The sequence below is a fragment of the Echinops telfairi genome, unplaced genomic scaffold (genome assembly GCF_000313985.2).
Source record: "Echinops telfairi isolate 266 unplaced genomic scaffold, ASM31398v2 ScPeMD7_7427;HRSCAF=8465, whole genome shotgun sequence".
Taxonomy (NCBI): domain Eukaryota; kingdom Metazoa; phylum Chordata; class Mammalia; order Afrosoricida; family Tenrecidae; genus Echinops; species Echinops telfairi.
The window spans coordinates 6,988,555-7,008,649 of NW_022111327.1; the positions used below are offsets into that span (position 1 = coordinate 6,988,555).

Below are 20,095 nucleotides of genomic sequence, written 5' to 3' on the forward strand. Positions count from 1 at the left end.
GTTTGTAGGTGTGCTTGTTGTAATTTTTTTTCTCAATGAAATAGTAAGCATGATGATAAGCTGAGAAGGAGGATGGGGAAAGAGCTGTTTCACGTGTGAAGAAAGGGAGAGAAGGTGTGAGATCATGGTCTAGGAGAGAGGAGAAAGACGGCAAGATTCTGGAATGGAGTTAATTGTAGGGCAGCATTAAGGGCCGCTGCTGGTTGTATGAAGAAATGAATTTAAAGGATTCACAGCATGGCTTTGTCTTTTCCTCCAGCCGTGTTTACTTGCATGTATAGAGATGTATAGGTGAATGTAGCCAAGAATGTGGTTTTTTTCATGGCAAGTAGGAGGAGATCAGAAGAATATATAGAAAAGAATGGTGACTAGACCTAGAGACGTGAGGGTGTAAGTTTGGTGAGGAGCAATAAGTGAGGACTCCATGCTGGGCGTAGAGAAGCGGGGTCATGAGTTTGGTGAAGGGCAACCCAGGGATGATAACAGTTGATAAACTGTTGTGGGTATTGGGGAAAAGGTGAAATTCCTAGAGCTGCGATATGAGAGGGAGCACATTAGATAGGAGGTGGTAGTTGGAAGTGGGATGCCTGTCACAGAGTGTATGGAATGGTGACTAGCATTAGTGATATCAGGCATGACTACGAGAATAAGAGGCAGAGGTATGATCTTGAAGACAATGGAGGCCAAATATTTGAGAGGCCAGAGGATTGCTAAATATGGGAAACATGGGAATTTTGACCAAGAAGTGGAAAGATGGGGAGAGAGAATCAAGAGTAAGGTCTTTAAGGGCTGAGGGGAAATACATGTTGTGGGGGTGGGGTGGGGTTTTAGTTTAGGTAGACTAGAGAAAAAAATCCAGGGAAACTCATATGTATGTAAGAGAGAACTTTATATGAAACAGCAATTGTACATTAAGAAAACATCCTAGTCTAGTCCATAAGTCCAGTATTACCCCTTATGTTGATACTAGTCCATAAATTCCTCGTTAGACTCATGCAGCCATGAAATGACGCCGAATGCAGGATGATCACCAGCCAGTGGGTGGAAAGTCTTGTGGATCCAGTGGCAGTAGAAGCATCTCAGCACTGGCGCAGGTCTCCATGTGGCTCTTCCAGCTCCAGGGCTCTGGCTCCATCAGTGTAGCTCCATGTGGCTTGTCAACAGGAATGTCTCACAAGGAGATAGAGTGGATCTGGCCTCCAGTGAGCTATTTATCTCTGTGCCTCCAAATGAGGTCATTACGCTGTGACCTGATTTGATAGCCTAGACTCTACCCCTTTGCAAGTTTACAGGAGATTATGTAACTGCCACAGGTGGGATGGGGGTGGGGGTGGGGCAGTCCATAGATGACTATAATGAAGATGGATCGTATGGTCTATTGACTTGAGATTCAAGTCTGAGGAGTGGTTAGAAAGGAGGTAGAAAGAATGGTCTGGAAGAGATAGATGCAGAAACAGCAATGAGGAGCAAAGTGAACTCTTCTTAGACCTTCCATAAGGAATTATGGGAGGAAAAACACCCATTACTTGTGAGGATTATGTTATTGTTAGGTGGCGTAGAGTCAGTTCTGACTCATCGTGACCCTATAAGCAATCAAGGGAAACTCCTGGTCCTGTGCCAGCCTTACAATTGTTGTAAGGTTTGAGCCCATATGTGCAGCCACTGTATTAAGCCATTTTGTTAAGGATCTTCCTCTGTTTCACTGCTCCTCCATTGTACCAAGCATGATATCCTTTCCCAGGGACTGGTCTCTCCTGACACCATGTCCAAAGCTCATGAGATGAAGTCTTACCATCCTTGCTTCTAAGCGGCATTCTGGCTTTCGTTCTATGACAGATTTGTTCTTTTGGCAGCCCTTGATACTTTCAACATTCTTCATGAGCACTGTAATTATCAACTTAAAAATTAGCCTGCACAGTCAGAATTGACTCAATGGAAGTGAGTGAGTGAATGAGTGATTTTATATATATATATACATACAGAGAGAGAGAGAAATTTGGTCAGGCTTTTAATTAATTCATCTCAAATGTGATGGATGAAACTGCTTCTTTGGTGAGGCATGTGATGTTAACTGTTATTCATGATTTTGAGTTTCCCTCCAGCTCTGCTTTAGAACAAAGCTTTCCAAACTTATTTGGCCTCCTGCCTCCTTTTCAGACACACACACACACACACACACACACACACACACACACACACACACAAATTAATGCTCCCTTACTGTAGCCCATAATTCAGGATAAAGTGTAGCTATCTGCTTTTGCAGTGCTTTGAGGAACATCCTCTACTGAGGAACACTGCTTTAGAACAATAAGGTACAAGGATGGCTTGGATAAGGATTTGAGGATAGAGGGGACTGTGATGATGATGGCTGGTGGGCTTGGGCTCGAGAAAAATGAAATGGACCCATTTAGAGAATGGAGTGGAATTGCAGCTGTACAGAGCCATAGGAAGAATCGAGTTCAGGTGTTGGAGGGTGATGTAGGTGTCTCGGGCGTCTTCGGGTCATTGAAGTAAGCAGTGAGGTAGGGCATGATGGTCTTGGTGACCCCCATGGAAGAAGATGGTGGTACAGTTGTCAGTAGTGTACCTTGGGAGGCAGGAGGTGTCGGGGATTTTGCTATGAAATGTTTCAAGCAGTCTGACTCAGAGGCCTGGAGAACTTAACCACTCAGCTCTATTGGTTCTAAAAAAGATGTTTATTTGGATGTGAGAAGGAAGTTAGTTAGTGGTCTGTGAAGCTGAAAAAAATTGTATTGCTATTGGCATTCTATTACATGGCCATGAAGACATTTTTTCTATACTCTGAGGATTCCCTAGTTGAAAGGTAGCCAGGATGTATGTATGTTGGCTAGAGTTCGCAATATTCTCCTGGGAAAAGAATGCCATTTCACTGAAATTGTTTGTCAAATGGGAGAAAGAGGATTGGCGTGAGGCTCCAGGTAGAAGTTCTAGGGACTTGGCCCAGAATCAGTGCTCAGTGAAAACTGAGCTGTATTTTTCTTCTGTTTACTGGATGCCCTGAATTCTCATCTCAAGACTATAAATATTATATTACATTACATTAATTACTTTATTTTTTTTTACCTTAGCAACTTTATCTGTTGAATAGGGAGGATCATAGTCCTCACGTCACAGGGAAGTTCTGATAATTAAACAAGATAGCAAACCCCAAACAAAAAACACAAACCCACTGCCACTTAGTAGTCAATTCTGACTCATAGCAAACCTATGTTGGCTTTCCAAGGCTGGGAATCTTTAGGGGAGCAGATAGCCTCATCTTTCTCCCATGGATTGGCTGGTGGGCCAAATAAGTTCCATTGATCTTGTAGTAACCAAATTCCAACCCACCAGGGCTCCTTACTTAAACAGGAGAGCCCATGTAAAAATGTCTAACAACATACTTAATAAATATTTTTGCTATAAATGACAAGAGATAAGTTCTTGCCTCCCATTCAGCTCCCTTCTTGCCATTTTTGTGTCTTTGGTTGGTTGTTTTATCTTTCCTCTCCTTCCTTCCTTCTCCCTCCTTCCCCATACTTCCTCTTCTACCAAAACCAAATCTTTCTCCTCTTTGACTGCCAGTGGTGCCCACACCTGGTTTAACCCTGTTGGTGGTGGTGGTGTTAGGTGCCAGCAAGTCAGTTCAAATACACACTGGCCCTGCATACAACAGAACAATAGAACGAAACCCCACTGGTCCTCAGCCAGGTTGCAGCCACTGTGTCAATTCATCTTGTTTGAGGGCATTCCTCTTTTTCACTGCCCCTCCACTTGAACCTCTTGGTGGCCCTTCAAAACCCCAAACCAAACTCACTGCCATCAAGTCGTGTTCGACTCATAGAGACCCCATGGGACAGAGTAGAACTGTTTCTGTGGGTTTCTGAAACTGTAAGTCTTTAGACATAAGGAACTATTGGGGTAGATGGGAGGTAGCCCTCAGAGGAAGGGAACTGCTGGTGAGGCAGTCTCTTGGCTACTCTAAGTGAGGTTGGAGGTCAAGGGGTCCAGAGTGAGCTGGTGACAGCCTCTTATAGGCTACCTTGGCCACTATGCCAGATGGGGTCGGGGACAGCAGTTATGAAGATGAGCACAACTTGAAGAAGAGAAGATTGGACCCAGTCACCATGTGGGGGGAGGGGGCGGGCAAATGAGGATGGTGCCAGTCCCATGACTGCTCCTGCTGTTCACACCACTGTTTCCATTAACAATAATAATAATAATAATAATAATAATAATAATAATAATAATAATAATAATCTGTCACTCCTCAACTGACCTGCTCCAACACAGGAGGTAGGGTGGGCATGGAGTATTAATGAAATAAATATACTGGTTAAGACCTTCGATTTCAGAGCTAGAAAACCAGGGTTTGAATCCTGGTTCTGCCACTGAACATGCTGTGTGCCCTGGGAGAAGTAATCAAACCTCCTTGTTCCTCGGTTTTTCTTCTCTGAAGTCGAGATACTAGGGATAGTTCAGTGACTATGAGAATTGGGAGAATTTCCATGTAACAGTGCTGAAAATAGTTACTGGCACTTAATTACCCCCCCTCCAAAAAAAAAAAGAAAACCCCAAACTTACTAATATTGAGTTGATTCTGACGAATAAACCCAACTCACTGCCATGGAGTCAATTACAATTCCTGATGACCATGGGTTTCCGAGACTGTCACTCTTTATGAGAGTAGAAACTTTTATCTTTCTCCCATGGAGTGGCTGGGGGTTTTGAACTGCTGACCTTGGAGTTAGCAGCCCAATGCGTAACTACTACACCAACAGGGCTCATTTTCCTGACATACAGTGACCGTGGTCAGGGTTTACAAGACTTTATTTGCAGGAGCAGATAACCTCATCTTTCTCCCAAGGGTTTGAACCGCCAACCTTAGCAGTCTAGTGTCTAACCCAAAACACCACGAGGGGTCCTAATACTAGGTATTATATAAGTGTTTGGAGCCCCTCATGGTGCAAACAGTTAACACATTTACCTGCTAGCCAGAAGGTTGGCAGCTCAAGGTTCTTCCGAAGAAAGGCCTGACAATCTCCTGAAAAAGTAGCCATTGAAAAATCCTAGGGTGTGCACTTCATTCTGACATGCACATGGTTGCCATGAGTCATTTGACTTGATAGCAACTGGATTTGATTTGATAGAAGTGTTTGCTCTATGAAATTCAACAACAACAAGCCAACCAACAGCAGCAACAGAAAACCCAGGTCCCGGCTGTAGAAAGTGTCAGCATAATTGTTTTCATTTTGCTGATGCCAGAACGGGGGTAGGGAGATCATCGGGCTGTTAAGGGACCAAAGCAAATCCAGAACCCAGATCTGACTGACTTAAAAGTGTTGGCTCAAAACGGCTGTGCTAAACGGCTTCTCTGGACATGCCAATGGTCGTTTGCTTTCTAGGAGGATTGGGAAGGAGGGAGAAACAAGTGGGCCCCCGTGAGTCCAGATGGAGAAACAGCCGCAGGTGTCTGAGGGGCTACAGGTTCCTGGATCTCTGCTCCCTGCCATTAGGGGAAGTGGCCTACATTCCCAGGTCCTTTGCACTGAGTGATTAATTTCCTTCTGTAGGAAGGTTCTGATTGTAGTTGGAGAATTGAGCCTTCTGAGAACTGTATCCTCCTTTGTTTTCTGGGCAACCTCAGTCAAGTAATTTAACCTTTTTGCCTCTCACTTGCCCCAGATGTCAAATGCAGGTGATGCAAAGATTTTCCCTGCTCATCTCCTGGGGATCTGGGGAGGATTGAATGGATAGTGGATGTGGAAACATTTGGGGTGGCAAGCAAAACTGAATGCTGGTACCAAAATTTAAGACGGTGGGGTGATCACAGCCCCCACAGACCACATTACCGTGAGGTGAGGTGTCATTGTGGGCCTCTCAGGTATCCATCGCTCCCCTTATCAAACCTCATGACATTTTCCAGCTGGGTGGTATAGGGGGTGGGCCTCTGACTACTAGGTCAGCAGTTTGAAACCACCAGCCACTCCAGAACTAGTCCCATAAAGAGTTACAGTCTCGGAAACTCACAGGAGCAGTTCTCCTCTGCCCCAGACAGTCCTATGAGGTGGCATCAACTTGATGGCAGTGAGAAGGCACCTGCCTTTTAACAAGCTCAGTAGGGACTCTTAGAACCTCATTTTCTCTTTGGAATGACTGGGGTGTTTACATTTTGCTCATTGAGCTCCAAGTTATCATTGAGTATCATCTGGGTCACTGGGAAATGTTCCTTCTGCCTGGATTTTTATTTCCAGGAGTCAGAGCCACTGTCCAGAGTCATCTTCTGGGAGCCCTGCCATCTTTTGGCTTGGCCTCCTGTGTCAGGGGAGCGACGAACTGCCTCCTCTCATTAGCACACAATCTTGGTTATGTGCTTGCTCTTTGGCAATCTGAGAGGCAGTTGACCACTTCCCCTGAGGGGCCTTTGTCTCTCTGGCCTGCCCCTTGGGTTGCGTATGTGTGTTGGGGGCTGTGTAGGCCTTAAGGCTAGGCCTCTTGCCAGTTGCTGGGGTTCTTTTCCTCGCCATTTTGTGCCTGCTTCAAAGCTCTACAGGAGCCCTGGTGGCATACTGGTTTATGCGTTGGGCTGCTAACTACAAGATCAGTAGTTTGAATCCACCAGCCACTCTGAGGCAGAAAGATGATGCTGTCTGCACTTGTAAGGAGTTACCATCTTGGAAACCCACAGGGTCAGTTCTACCCTGTCCCATAAGGGTCGCTATGAGTCTTCATCAATTGAATATCAAGGAGCTTGAGTGAGTCCAAGCTCTATAGCAAGGTACCCATACCAGATAGAAACTGTGATCTGGTTTGGTAGTCTGGGGTTTCTTATTTGAGAGTGATGACACAGGAGGGCATTAGTGAGTGTGTGTGTGTTTATGCCCATTTGTGAGAGTGTGTTGGACAGAGGGAGGGTGCACACGTTTTTTGGCACAACTTGCCAGAATTGACCTAGCTACTTGGTCTTCATCCCAAAGCAAGACTTACTCTGGGATGGCCCCAAAAATTCAAATGGAGAAAAAGGATTCGTGAATCTACTAGTTCTAGTCATTTTTTTTAAGTCTGGAAAATGAAGATAATGAATTTGCCTCCTTATGAACTTAAGTCAATATCTAACAGTCTATTATTAAATATGTTACTTCCGTAGGAGCAGGAAGTAACATAAGGTTGTTTGTCCAAGTATATTATACAGAATACTGAGCGTTATTTAAAGACAGAATTGAATAAGTCACTGGATAAGTTAGTTACATACGAAAGTAAACATCGCTAAGCTGGTTTCTTCCTGTAGTCACATGGTGACTCTCCAAGAGGTTTGGGGTATATCTGTCAGGTAACAGCCTCAAACTTCAATCCTAAACTTTTTTTATGAAGCTAAGACTATCTCTGCAACATACACAGCAGAGAATGCTATCCTAGGCCATCAATAAATGAATTTCACACACATCCTCCTCTTAATTGTGAAAGAAGGAAGCCTAGTGGTGTAGCGAGTTACACCACAGTAAGCAGTTGGAAACCACCAGCTGCTCCTTACAGATTTATAGTCTCAGAAACTCTCAGGGGCAGTTCTACCCTGTCCTGTATGGTGGCTATGAGCTGGAATGGCATGATGGCAGTGAGTCTGGAGTATTGTGAAAAGCAGCGAACTGATGAAATGCATGGGATCCCTGAACATGTATTTGTCTTGATCAAGGGCATTCCCCTTCAGACCGTATTGAAATCTGAAACACCCCTCTCTCTCCCCTCCTTACAGCTCCCCTTTGAATTGGAGATCTATTACATTCAGCACGTTATGCTCTACGTGGTGCCCATCTATCTGCTGTGGAAAGGAGGTAAGGCCAGCAAACCTGCCCCTATCTTTCTTCATCTGTTTTTGTTTTTTGTTTTTTTGCCATTCATAACCTCTTGGGCACCTACCAGGGATCTTGAGCTGCTGTTTGGCTGGGTTTCTTCAGCATGCTTCATTCCAGATGCCAGGCCGTAGAAGCATGGGCATGAGCAGGGCCTGCAGTGTTGGGGTGCTTCTTAGTACCCTCCTGAGTGGGTGAGCAGTGTACCACTAATGAATTGCCTGTTGCAGGCCTCTGGCTTTGGGCTTTTTTGTCTGTAGTGGGTTAGGGTTTGCATGGAGCCTTCTACACTCTGCTATTCTTCAGGGATTTGGCCTTACCGCTTGCCTCCATATATAGTCTAGATGCAGTCAAGTCAAGTAAGTCACTGCTGTTGAGGCAATTCTGACTCATAATGACTCTGTAAGACAGGGTAGCACTGCCCCTGTGAATTTCCATGACTGTAACTCTATGGGAGTAGAAAGCCTCATTTTTCTCCCTCAGAGAGGCTGGTGGTTTCCAGCTGTCCACCTCGTGGTTAGCAGCCCAACACATAACTACTACCAATTGCTCTTGTTCATTGTGATGCTCTTCTCAGAACCCTAGATATTAAAAGGGGCCAGACACCCAGACACTGCGGGGACTATGAAATTGTGGGAAGAGGCAAGTGTAAGAGAAGTGATCCCCATGTAAGATAACCCAGTGAAACCTCTCATTTGGCCATGAGGGAAAGACCACAAACCTGGTAGGTAGAGACTGCATCAGTAGGAAGCTGATCCATCTGTGCCCACATAACAACTCTGAAATCATCCCCTCCCTCTATTGTACAGTAGTCCAAAGGTGATGCGGCATCCCAAGCCCCTTTAGGTATATTGGGAAAGCCATTTCCTCTCCATAGTCTCCTTCTGAAAGACCCTATAAAAGGAAGGCAATCTCTTCTAGTCTTCACTACTAGCTGCGGCATCGTAGAGGCTGGGATTTTCTGGGAAACCCTCCCATGCAGGAGGGGTTTCATTTCTTCATGGCCCTGAAAATGGCATGGGGCATATGGATCCTTGAGGCCACTAGAAGCTGGTTTGAGGGTTTCTACTAGGCTTGGCTAATGCTGACTTCATCTGACTTAGTAATTCTGAGGATTCTTCAGCACTTGTTCTATGAGATAGCATCATAGAACAAGTAACCTCAGGGCATATTGAAGGATGGGCACTTTATTTCCATTCCGTCTGCGTACTGTCAAGAGATTTGTCCCTTGTGTACCAGTGTCTATCAATTAGAGCTCTTCCCTGTAGCCTTATTTACATATAATATACTTTTCAGCTGTTTTTACCCTGTGCTTCCCCACTGAGCTTTAAGGGAAGTTCAAAGCCCAATATCTAGGTGGTCAGAGTCCACTATCCACTTCTTGGTTCTGTACCCTGTGGCACAAGGGAGCAGCCTCCTAATGGTCAAGTCTCAGTAGATCACATGTTTTCTCACCTGAACTAGCCAGGCAGCTGTCCTATGGCTGCAGACTTTGACCCACTCATGGTATCTGCTAAGAGTCCTGAAAGGACTGGTGAGTTCTGGCCAAATATTCTTGATTATTATTGAAATTTACTGGTACTTTCAGGTCAGCATAAAAATCTGTCAGATAGCTCGGGGAGCCTGGTCTGACGTGGAAAATACCAAACAGAAACGTTCCCTCCTGAACAAAAACAAGCAGGGATGTTGTATCCTCTAGAAGTGACTGTGGTCTGATTGGGGTCAAGTATAAGTAAGCGTTAAGTCTCATTTATTTGCTACAGTTAGTTCTTTCCCCACTCCTCTGGTCCGTGGTTCTGAGAAATCAACACACTGCCATCGAGTCGATTCCAACTCAGGGACACCCTGTCTAGGGTTTCCAAGGCTGTAAATCTTTGGTTATTTTTAAGGCTATAAATCTTTACAGGAGGACATAGCCTAATTTTTCTCTCAAGAAGCAGGTGATAGGCTTAAGCCCCTGACCTTGTGGCCCGCAGTCCAATAATTAGAAGAGGATATCAATGGCTATTGTTTTTTCACTTTCTACTGCATTTTTTCAAGAGTTTTATTGGCATATCATACAATTTAATACTTCAGTAATATGAAGAATCGTGTATTATTGCCACAATCAACTTTATAACATTTTCTTCTTTCTTGGACTCGTTGTTAGCTTCCCATTTCCATACGATCTTCCCTGCCATGCCTCTAGGTAATTATTAATCCAGTTACTGTCTCTATATATTTATCTATCCTGGATTTCATATGCAGAAAGTCATACAAAATACAAACAGGAAGCAAACAAACAAACAAACAACAACAATGACAAAACAGGGAAACACCTCAATCCAAAAGAAAGCAGAAGGTCTGTCTAGATAAGATAGGCTGGATGAACAATCTGGAAGAGAAAACAATGGGACCAACAGTTCTGGGGGGCCATGGGAGAGGGGGAGGTGAGGTGGGGATAAAGGTAGTGGTGTTAACAAACCCAGGGACAAAGGAACAACAAGTGATCCAAATTGGTGGTGAGGAGGGTGTAGGAGGCCTGGTAGGGCGTGATCAAGGGTAATGTAACCACGAGGAATTACTGAAAGCCAAATGAAGATTGAGCATGATAGTGGGACAAGAGGAAAGTCAAAGGAAATATAGGATAGAGCTAGGAGGCAAAGGGCATTTATGGAGGTCTAAAGGCATGGACATATGTAAATGTAGTTATATATAAGGATGGGGAAATAGATCTATGTGCATATATTTATAGGTTTAGTATTAAGGTAGCAGATGGACATTGGGCTTCCACTCAAGTACTCCCTCAATGCAAGGATACTTTGTTCTATTAAACTGGCATTCTATGATGCTCACCTTCCTGACACAATTGCTGCAAACAAAGTGGGTGCATAAGCAAATGTGGTAAAGAAAGCTGATGGAGCCCAGCTATCAAAAGATATAGCGTCTGGGGTCTTAAAGGCTTGAAGGTAAACAAGTGGCCATCTAGTTCAGAAGCAACAAAGCCCATATGGAAGAAGCATACCAGCCTGTGTGATCATGAGGTGCCCAAGGGATCAGTTATCAGGCATCAAAGAACAAAAAATCATATAATTGTGTGCTCACCTCCCTGATACGATTGCTGAAGACTAATGGGTGCATAAGCAAATGTGGCGAAGAAAACTGATGGTGCCCAGCTACCAAAAGATATAGCGTCTGGGGTCTTAAAGGCTTGAAGGTAAATAAGTGGCCATCTAGCTCAGAAGCAACAAAGCCCACGTGGAAGAAGCACACCAGCCTGTGCGATACCAAGGCGTGGAAGGGATGAGGTATCAGGCATCATCAGAACAAAAAATCATATCACTGTGAATAAAGGGGGGAGTGCGGAGTGGAGACGCAAAGCCCCTTTGTAGGCCACTGTACATCCCTGGTCTCGGGGAGGAGACAAGCGAGTCAGAGTGCGATGTAGCAATGATGAAACATACAACTTTCCTCTAGTTCCTAAATGCTTCCTCCCACCGCCAATATCATGATCCCAATTCTGCCTTACAAATCTGACTAGACCAGAGGATGTACATTGGTACAGATAGGAACTGGAAACACAGGGAATCCAGGACAGATGATCCCTTCAGGACCAGTGGTGTGAGTGGCGATACTGGGAGGGTAGAGGGAGGGTAGGGTAGAAAGGGGGAATCGATTACAAGGATCTACATATAACCTCCTCTCTGGGAGGACGGACAACAGAAAAGTGGGTGAAGGGAGACGTCGGACAGTTCATGATATGACAAAATAGTAATTTATAAATTAGGTGGAGAGGAAATGTTTTGAGAATGATGAGGGCAACAAATGTACAAATGTGCTTGACACAATGATATATGTATGGATTATGATAAAAGTTGTGTGAGCCCCTAATAAAATGATTTAAAAAAAGAATGCAGAAAAGAAATAAAAACTAAAACAACTTTAAAATGCATCAATAGGAAGATCAAATGATAAGGGACTATAGTTTCGCTTAATTATATCTCCCATAACCGACTTTACAGTGATTTCTGTCTATAGCAAGGCAATTCACATCCCTAGACTATAGTCAGAGGCTTAATCCATGTGGGGACCCTGCGAATGAATTTCAAGCTACACTGTCATCCATAGCCTCCTGCAAACTAGGTGTTCACAATTTAAGCTGATGCCATTCCCTCCTTCGGATTTGGATTTTATTATTTACAGTCTTTGTGTGACACAGCCTAGTGTGCTTCTTCCACGTGCAATCAGTTCACACTTCACTTAGATGACTGCTTGTTTGAAGACAAGCCTCGAAGACCCCAGATATTATTTTTCCTGATAGCCAGGCACCATCTAGTTTCTTCACCACACTTTGCTATAGTACCCATAGCTTCAGTGATCTCTTCATGAGAGGGAGCATTGAGTATGGCCATGGAATGTTTCCTATGTAGGGAGAGACTGCTTGGCATGGTTAGTGTCTTTTCCCATCATCAATAACCTTGTATAGAGGAGAAAATCAAGGCTCAGAAGTGTTGGGTGCCTGGCCCACAGCCATTTGAAGCTCAACCAGAATTCAAAATCATCCAAGATCTTGTTCCAAACTGGTGTTCTTTCTCATAGACCACACTGTCCTAGAGGACAGCTACCTGTCTTCAAACTACATCAGGTTGTGAGTGTCCCTCTTCCACTCAACCATCCATTCAACACATATTAAAAGTGGATGCCTACTGGATGTAAAGCATTTGTACAAAGAACCAGAAATGAAAGGGACAGGCACAGACGTTCCACAGGGATTCAACTGGAGAAGACCAGGCAGACATTGGTAATTCAGCATGATCGGTGCTACAGAAAGGGCACTGTGAGAGCAGAATATGATTTCCAAAGCCTAATTCACCTTCATAATTTCTGGCAAGAGAATCTTATCTTCTTAGGAACCCTATTCTATAGCTTATGAGGTGAAAGAAATGGCACTTTGTTGTTCAAAAAGTAAGAGGCTTTTCACTCCCATATTTTTAAACCTACTGTATAGCCACAGTCATTGAAACAGTTTGATATTGGTGCAATGATAGATATGAAGACCAATGGATAAGAATCGAGAACCCAGAAATATAAGCAAGTACCTACAAACACTTCATTTTTATAAAGGACTAAAACACATTAAATGGGAAAGAGATAGCCTATTTGATAAATGGTGATGGGGAAAATGGATCTCCACACCATGTACAAAAATGAATTAAGATGGATCAATGGCCTAAATATAAACCCTAGAACCATAAAGACTATCAATGAAAAAATAGGGACAAACTTCAGGACTCTCCTACAAGGACCCTAATTCAAGATATCAATAAGGGCCCTAATTCAATATATCAATATACTACCGAACATAATGAAAAATACCCTCCACTGTAGAAAATAAAGAGAGAAAGATAGGACTCTTTACTCCTGTAAAGAGTTACATCCTACAACACAGAGTATAATCAATGGCACTGGATTCTCCATGCATAAATTTTTAAATTGGAGAATATTCTGTTGTGTATATTTTGTCAAAATTAAAAAAAAAACTTGAATAGTAGTGAGTACAAGGAAAAAGAAAATGTTCTAAAATTGATTGTGATAGAGACTATACAACTCTTCATATGGTTGAACTATTGAATTGTACAATATGTGGATGAAATGCTAATAAAACTGTAAAAAAGAAAACTATAGCCTTAGAAACTCACAGGGACAGTTCTACATTGGTCCTTATAAGGTCTCTATGAGTCAGTATTGACTCAATGGCAGTGAGGGTTTGGTTTCTTTTATAGAAGACAAATTAGAGGACTGGGACCTTCTAAAACACGACATTTATGTACATCGAAAGACTCATAAACTGAGTTAAAATAAAAAGCACAGATTGGGGAAAAATGTCTGGTAATGTTGCATCAGATCAAGAGCTAATCTCCAAAATGTATAGACAACAACAATACCTTACCAAGAAGAATATAAACCAATCAAAAAATGGCCCAAGGTATGAAGAGACAATTTCCTAAAGATGATAACCAGGTGGCCAACAGCCACATGAAGATGAAGAGAGGTCCCCGTTCATTAGCAATAAGAGAAATACAAAGTAAAGCAATAATGATAACAACCAACACTCATAGAAAAAAGTGCTGGAGCGGATGGGGAGAGAATGGACCATGCACACATTGTTGAGAAATCACAGAATTGTGTAAGCGCTATGGAAAAGAGTACAGCACTTCCTTAAAAGCAAATACAAATAAGATCCCAAAATCATTCTACTTGGTCTATACCGTAAAGAAATAAAGAACAAAACCTGACAGACTTATTCACACCTAGGTTTATTGCAGCAATTCCCACAATAACAAAAAGATGGAAACAATCAAAACTCCAGCTCTAGAGGAATGGCTAAACAAGAGTGTGGTACTCTCATACACAAGAATATTGTTATGCTGTTAGGTGCCATTGACTCAACTCTGACCCATAGCGACCCTATGCACAACACAGCAAAACACTGCCTGGTCCTGCGCCATCTGCACTGTTGTTCCTATGCCTGAGCCAATTGTTGCTGCCACTGTGCCAATGGAATATTATGCATCCTCAAAACACAATGATGAGTCTGTCAAACACCTTACACGGGCAAAATTAGAGACCATTATGCTTAGCAAAATCAGTCAATCTCATAATGGTCAACATTTTATGACACCATTATTATAAAGGAAAATTAAAAAAATTATTTTCACATACACACATACACTAAGCTGACCAGAAGGTGACCAGATATTAACATTGGTAAAGCGGGACACCATTGATAAAACTCATATCCTGGCGAAATAGCCACATGGCAGCCAAAAGCCGTATACCCTAGCTTGTGCATTCTTTCCAAAAATCGGGACTTTTTAAAAACGCTGCGGACAGACCTCTGACTCCAGGCCCGGGGGGAAGCATCCAAGTACCAACGCCACCCCCTACCACCACCCCAGGACTCAATGCACATCCCTAACCCCCCATCCTCTCCTTTGTCAGCAGTGAGCCGCTGTGGGGCCTCAGCTAGTGTTCCAGCTCTTTGCTACCATCTGCTGTTCACTTGAAGAGAATTATTCCATTAGAGAACGCTCTGGATTCCATTCCCTAAGGCTGGTTTTATCTTGGATCCCAAGCCTAAGACCTAGTAGGCCTTGCAGAGTGGGGCATGGATCTGGAATGAATAGCCTTTGTAAACCAAAACAGTGGAGTGTTCAGGGTTTCTGTTCCTTAGATGTCTTAAACCTTCTAGAAACAACCACTGCAGGAGTTCATTTGTTTTGTATGTTTGTTTTTTTACCTCAGTTTTCCTTTCAATAACTCCCTTGTCCAGGAATGCTCCAGTCCTTCTAGAGACATAAACCCACTACCATTGAGCCCATTCGGACTCATCACAACCCAATAGGACAAGGTAGAGTTGCCCCTGTGGGCAGTGGAAATAGACAGCCTCATCTTTCTCCCTTGGAGCAAATGGTGGTTTTGAACTGCTGCGCTTGCAGTTAGCAGCCTAACACATAAGCCACTCCACCACCATGGTTCCTTGCTTGATCATGTAGGGCGTCTTTACTCTGTAGTTTTGGCTAGAGTCGGTGGTCCTTCGTAGGAATCCCATCTTTCCCTCATTACTGAAGGCCTAAGCCACCACTACAGTCCCAGAGCCTCCCTTGGCCATTCTGCACTGTCCTTCCTCCATCCTAGCTCTTCTGTTCTCTGCTTCCTTTCACCCACAATTCATTGCTTGTAGACTGCTTGAACTATTTTTTCTGATAACCCCTTCTCCCCACAGCTCTTCAAAGATCACAGAAGTCTTTCTCATTCTTGCTTGTAGCTCCCTCTACTGGAGGTTGCTCTATTTGCCCTGCCTCATAGGCCTCCCAGCTCAACACTGTTCCCAGACCACTATTTCTTTTCTTTTTCTTTTTTTTAGCATTCAGTATACATTTTAATATTTATCTGAAATACTTACATTTTTAATACATTCAGTGGTACCTAGATGAGTAGTTTTTGACACATAAACTACCAAATTTTCAGCAAACGTTAAAATAAAATAGAGCAAAAAGGTATTTAAGTTAATGGGCATTTCCCTCCCTACTTCTTTTTTTTTAAAAACATTTTATTAGGGGCTCATACAACTGTTATCCCAATCCATACACACATCAATTGTGTAAAGCACATTTGTACATCGTTTCTCAAAACATTTTCTCTCCACTTAAACCCCCGACATTGGGTCCTCATTTTCCCCTCCCTCCCCGCTCCCCCCTCCCTCATGAGCCCTTGATAGTTTATAAATGGGTATTTTGTCATATCTTGCCCTGTCCGACGTCTCCCTTCACCCACTTTTCGGTTGTCTGTCCCCCAGGGAGGAGGTCACACACAGTTCCATGTAATTGGTTCCCTCTTTCCTACCCATTCTCCCTTTACCCTCCCTGTTTTGCCACTCACACCACTGGTCCTATAGGGCTCATCCGTCCTGGATTCCCTGTATTTTCAGTTCCTATCTGTACCAGTGTACCTCCTCTCAGACCACTATTTCATCTTGATGAACATGCTTGCCTCCCCTCCCCCTGTTCCCCCACCTCTGTTTTTCATCACCACAATCTTGTGGGCCACTTTGGTTTTTGCCCCATGGCTCACAATATTCCCATGACAACCGCAGTCAACACTTTGAGAGACTTCTAGTGAGGATTACTCCTCCCACCCCAAGCTCTAAGGTGTGAGTTTAAGAGCAGCGCCTTTGGCATCCCATTCTTATCAACCACCTTCCCTCTGGAAATTGTCCTCCCTTAAAAGTCTTCTGGTAGCAGAAGCCTCTGTGCCCCTTTCTTTGACCCCAATCTCTCTTCCCTTCAGCTTCCTTTCCTCCCAGCCCATTTTCACTACCAGGACCAATTACTAGAACGTTATTCCTACCAGCTTCTGTGATCAGCATGCAATCCCTTTTCAGTGTACCTTGTCTTATCCTGATGGAGAAAATTGCTCAAGTCATTCATATGGGGACCTATGAAAATGTAGCGGGACTACCCAAGTATCATTGTGTTCTCGGTACCTTTGGTCACTTATTTTCTCCTTGTTGAGCTCCCACTAGCATTGCCCACAGAAGTGCTGTCCTAAAACCTTTACTGTCTTCCTCAAACTTCTTGTCCTTTTCACTTTCAGTACATGGCCCCCTCCTCACATGGCTGAGCAAATTGCGGAGTTCAAGTGAGGATTCCTGCAATGATTTCTCTCTACTTCCACCAGCGTCCTTACTCATTCACTACTAACATTCCTTTTTTCTCCATCGTGAAACAAGTGGTGTCGCTCCTGTCCATACCCCATGATGCCATTATGTGGTTACGTCCCATTCCTTCCACCGATTCTGGAATTTTATTTACTCTGTGAGCCACTTGTACTCCTGGATTTCCAACCCCTTATTCCTTGTTGGGTGCTACTTTTCAGCCAATAATGATGCCCAAGTCTTTCCCGTTCGACAATTTAGCTCTCGATCCCACACAATCATATTTTCCATCTTCCCTTCACAGCTAAGCATCTTAAAAGATTTGTCTAAACAACTGTTCCTTAAATGTAAGTCATGACCACTTTTGTGATATCTGTGTAACTATTTGTATTATTCTCCATGCAATGTATTTCCTAACTTCCACTGATTTTTCTTTTTTTAATCATTTTATTGGGGACTCATACAAGTCTTATCACAATCAATACATACATCAATTGTATAAAGCACATTTGTATGTTCATTACCCTCATCATTCTCAAAATATTTGCTCTCCATGTAAGCCCCTGGCATCAGCTCATTTTCCCACTCCCTCCCCACTCCCTCCACCCTCATGAACCCTTGATAACTTATAAATTATTATTTTGTCATATCTTACACTGTCCCACATATCCCTTCACCCACTTTTCTGTTGTCCGTCCCCCAGGGAGAAGGTTATATGTAGATCCCTGTAATTGGTTCCCCCTTTCTACCCCACCCTCCCTTCATCCTCCCAGTACCGCCACTCTCACCACTGTTCCTGAAGGGATCATCCGTCCTGGATTCCCTTTGTTTACAGTTCCTCTCTGTACATCCTCTGGTCTAGCCAGATTTGTAAGGTAGAATTGGGATCATGATAGTGGATGGGGAGGAAGCATTTAGGAACTAGAGGAAAGTTGTATGTATCATCGTTGCTGCACTGCACCCTGGCTGGCTCGTCTCCTCCCCACGATCCTTCTGTAAGGGGAAGTCCAGTTGCCTACTGATGGGCTTTGGGTCCCCACCCCGCACTCCCCCTCATTCACAATGATACGATTTTTTGTTCTTTGATGCCTAATAACTGATCCCTTCGACACCTCGTGATCACACAGGCTGGTGTGCTTCTTCCATGTGGGCTTTGTTGCTTCTGAGCTAGATGGCCACTTGTTTACTTTCAAGCCTTTAAGACCCCAGGCACTATATCTTTTGCTAGCTGGGCTCCATCAGCTTTCTTCACCACATTTGCTTATGCACCCGCTTTGTTTTCAGCAATTGTGTCAGGAAGGTGAGCATCATAGAATGCCAGTTTAATAGAACAAAGTGTTCTTGCACTGAGGGAGTACTTGAATGGAGGCCCAATGTCCATCTGCTACCTTAATACTAAACCTATAAATATATGCACATACATCTATTTCCCCATTCTCATATATAAATATATTTACATATGTACATTCCTTTATGTAGACCTCTATAAATGCCCTTTGCCTTCTAGTTCTTTCCTCTATTTCCTTTGACTTTCCTCTTGTCCCACTGTCATGCTCAGCATTCATTTGGGTTACAGCCATTCCTCTTGGTTATATTACCCTTGATCATGCCCTACCAGGCCTCCTACACCCTCCTCACCACTGATTTGGATCACTTGTTGTTCCCTTGTCCCTGGATTTGTTAACACCACTTCCTTTCCCCCCACCTTCCCCTCTCCCATGGCCCCCGGAACTGTCGGTCCCTTTGTTTTCCTCCAGATTGTTCATCCAGCCTCTCTTATTTAGACCGAACTGCGGAGATAACATGCACAAAAACAAGACAGAGCAAAACCAAGTAACAAAATAAAACAAAACAACAACACTAAAAATCCAGTGGCAAAACACCCCACAACACAACAACAACAAAGAAAGGCTTGTAGTTAGTTCAAGGACTATTTGTTGGCCTTAGGAGTGTTTTCCAGTTGAGTCTGATTGGGTGTCAAGCCCTGGCCCCAAAGTCTATTTTTGGTATTCCCTGGGGACTTTGTTGCTCTACTCCCCTTGCTGCTCTGTTGCACGCCGTTAGTGTTTTGCCTTGGTGTGTTGGGATCAGATCTGCAACAATTCCCACACTGGGTCTCCAGTGTTGTCCCCTGTAGGGTTATGGGTCAGTGAAAGATGTCGTGGCTCATAGTGGGGCCGGCCATATGGTCTTCTATGTGGATTGGCCGCTCTGAGCGGGAATATCTTCATCAAGGCTTGGTGGTCCAGGATGTGCTCCACTCTCTCTTCCTCCCCCTTCATTTGCTACCATGTGCTCTGATCAGACATGTCCGTCTCTGAGATGCAGCTTCAGTGCTGTCCTCTGAAATGAGTTCTTCTGGGGGTTGGGGCAGGTGTCCACGTAGTTGGGATTGAGGCCGGCCCCTCAGACCTCTTCACTGGTTCCCTGCTCCATGCCAGCATGTTGCATTCACATCTTGGAGCACTGGGTTGAAGTCTGGTCCCTCTTTCCCTGTGGAGGGAAACAAAACCCTCCCCTTGGTCCACTGCTTTTTTTCAAACAAAAATATATTTGTTTTTAAGATAAACTTTGTGGTAACTATGAACTTGTAGTTTGGGATGCTGGAAACGTTTCTCTATCTGTTCACCCCCAGAAACCACCTCGTGAACTTTGCCACGTGAGACACTTTTCTTTCTTTGATGGGTACATCTTCTTCTTCACCTTTGTTTCCTCAGTGTGTGACCATCTGGCATCTAACCCCTGTTCACCATTTTCAGAAACAGCACTTCCAACCATTGCCACTGGAGTTCAAATGACCAAATCTAATGATCACCCCCCTCAGTCTTTATCCTACTAGAATTTTCTGTCATGTTTGATCCTGTGGATCATGCCCAAATCTCTCTCTCTGTTGCTGTGCCAGCTCTTTGGCCTTCCCTTCCCAAGTACCCTTTATGCACGCTTGCTTTTCCTCTGGTCTTGGAGGTGCTGCTTTCCCCAGACTTCTGTTTTAGGCTCACCTCGAACTGCTGGTGTGGTCTCATGCACTTTCACCATTCGGCTACCAGCTGTA

At 43.9% G+C, this 20,095-nt stretch overlaps 1 protein-coding gene across 2 annotated transcripts in view; it reads left to right on the forward strand.

Moving 5' to 3' along the window:
* TMEM164 (transmembrane protein 164) overlaps positions 1-20,095 on the forward strand; it is a 243,869-nt gene that overhangs the window by 175,922 nt on the left and 47,852 nt on the right. For both annotated transcript variants that reach the window (XM_004710045.3, XM_045298588.1), the window contains one exon: positions 7,751-7,829. In XM_004710045.3, coding sequence (XP_004710102.1) covers positions 7,751-7,829 — 79 coding nt within the window. The remainder of the gene's footprint in view (positions 1-7,750; positions 7,830-20,095) is intronic.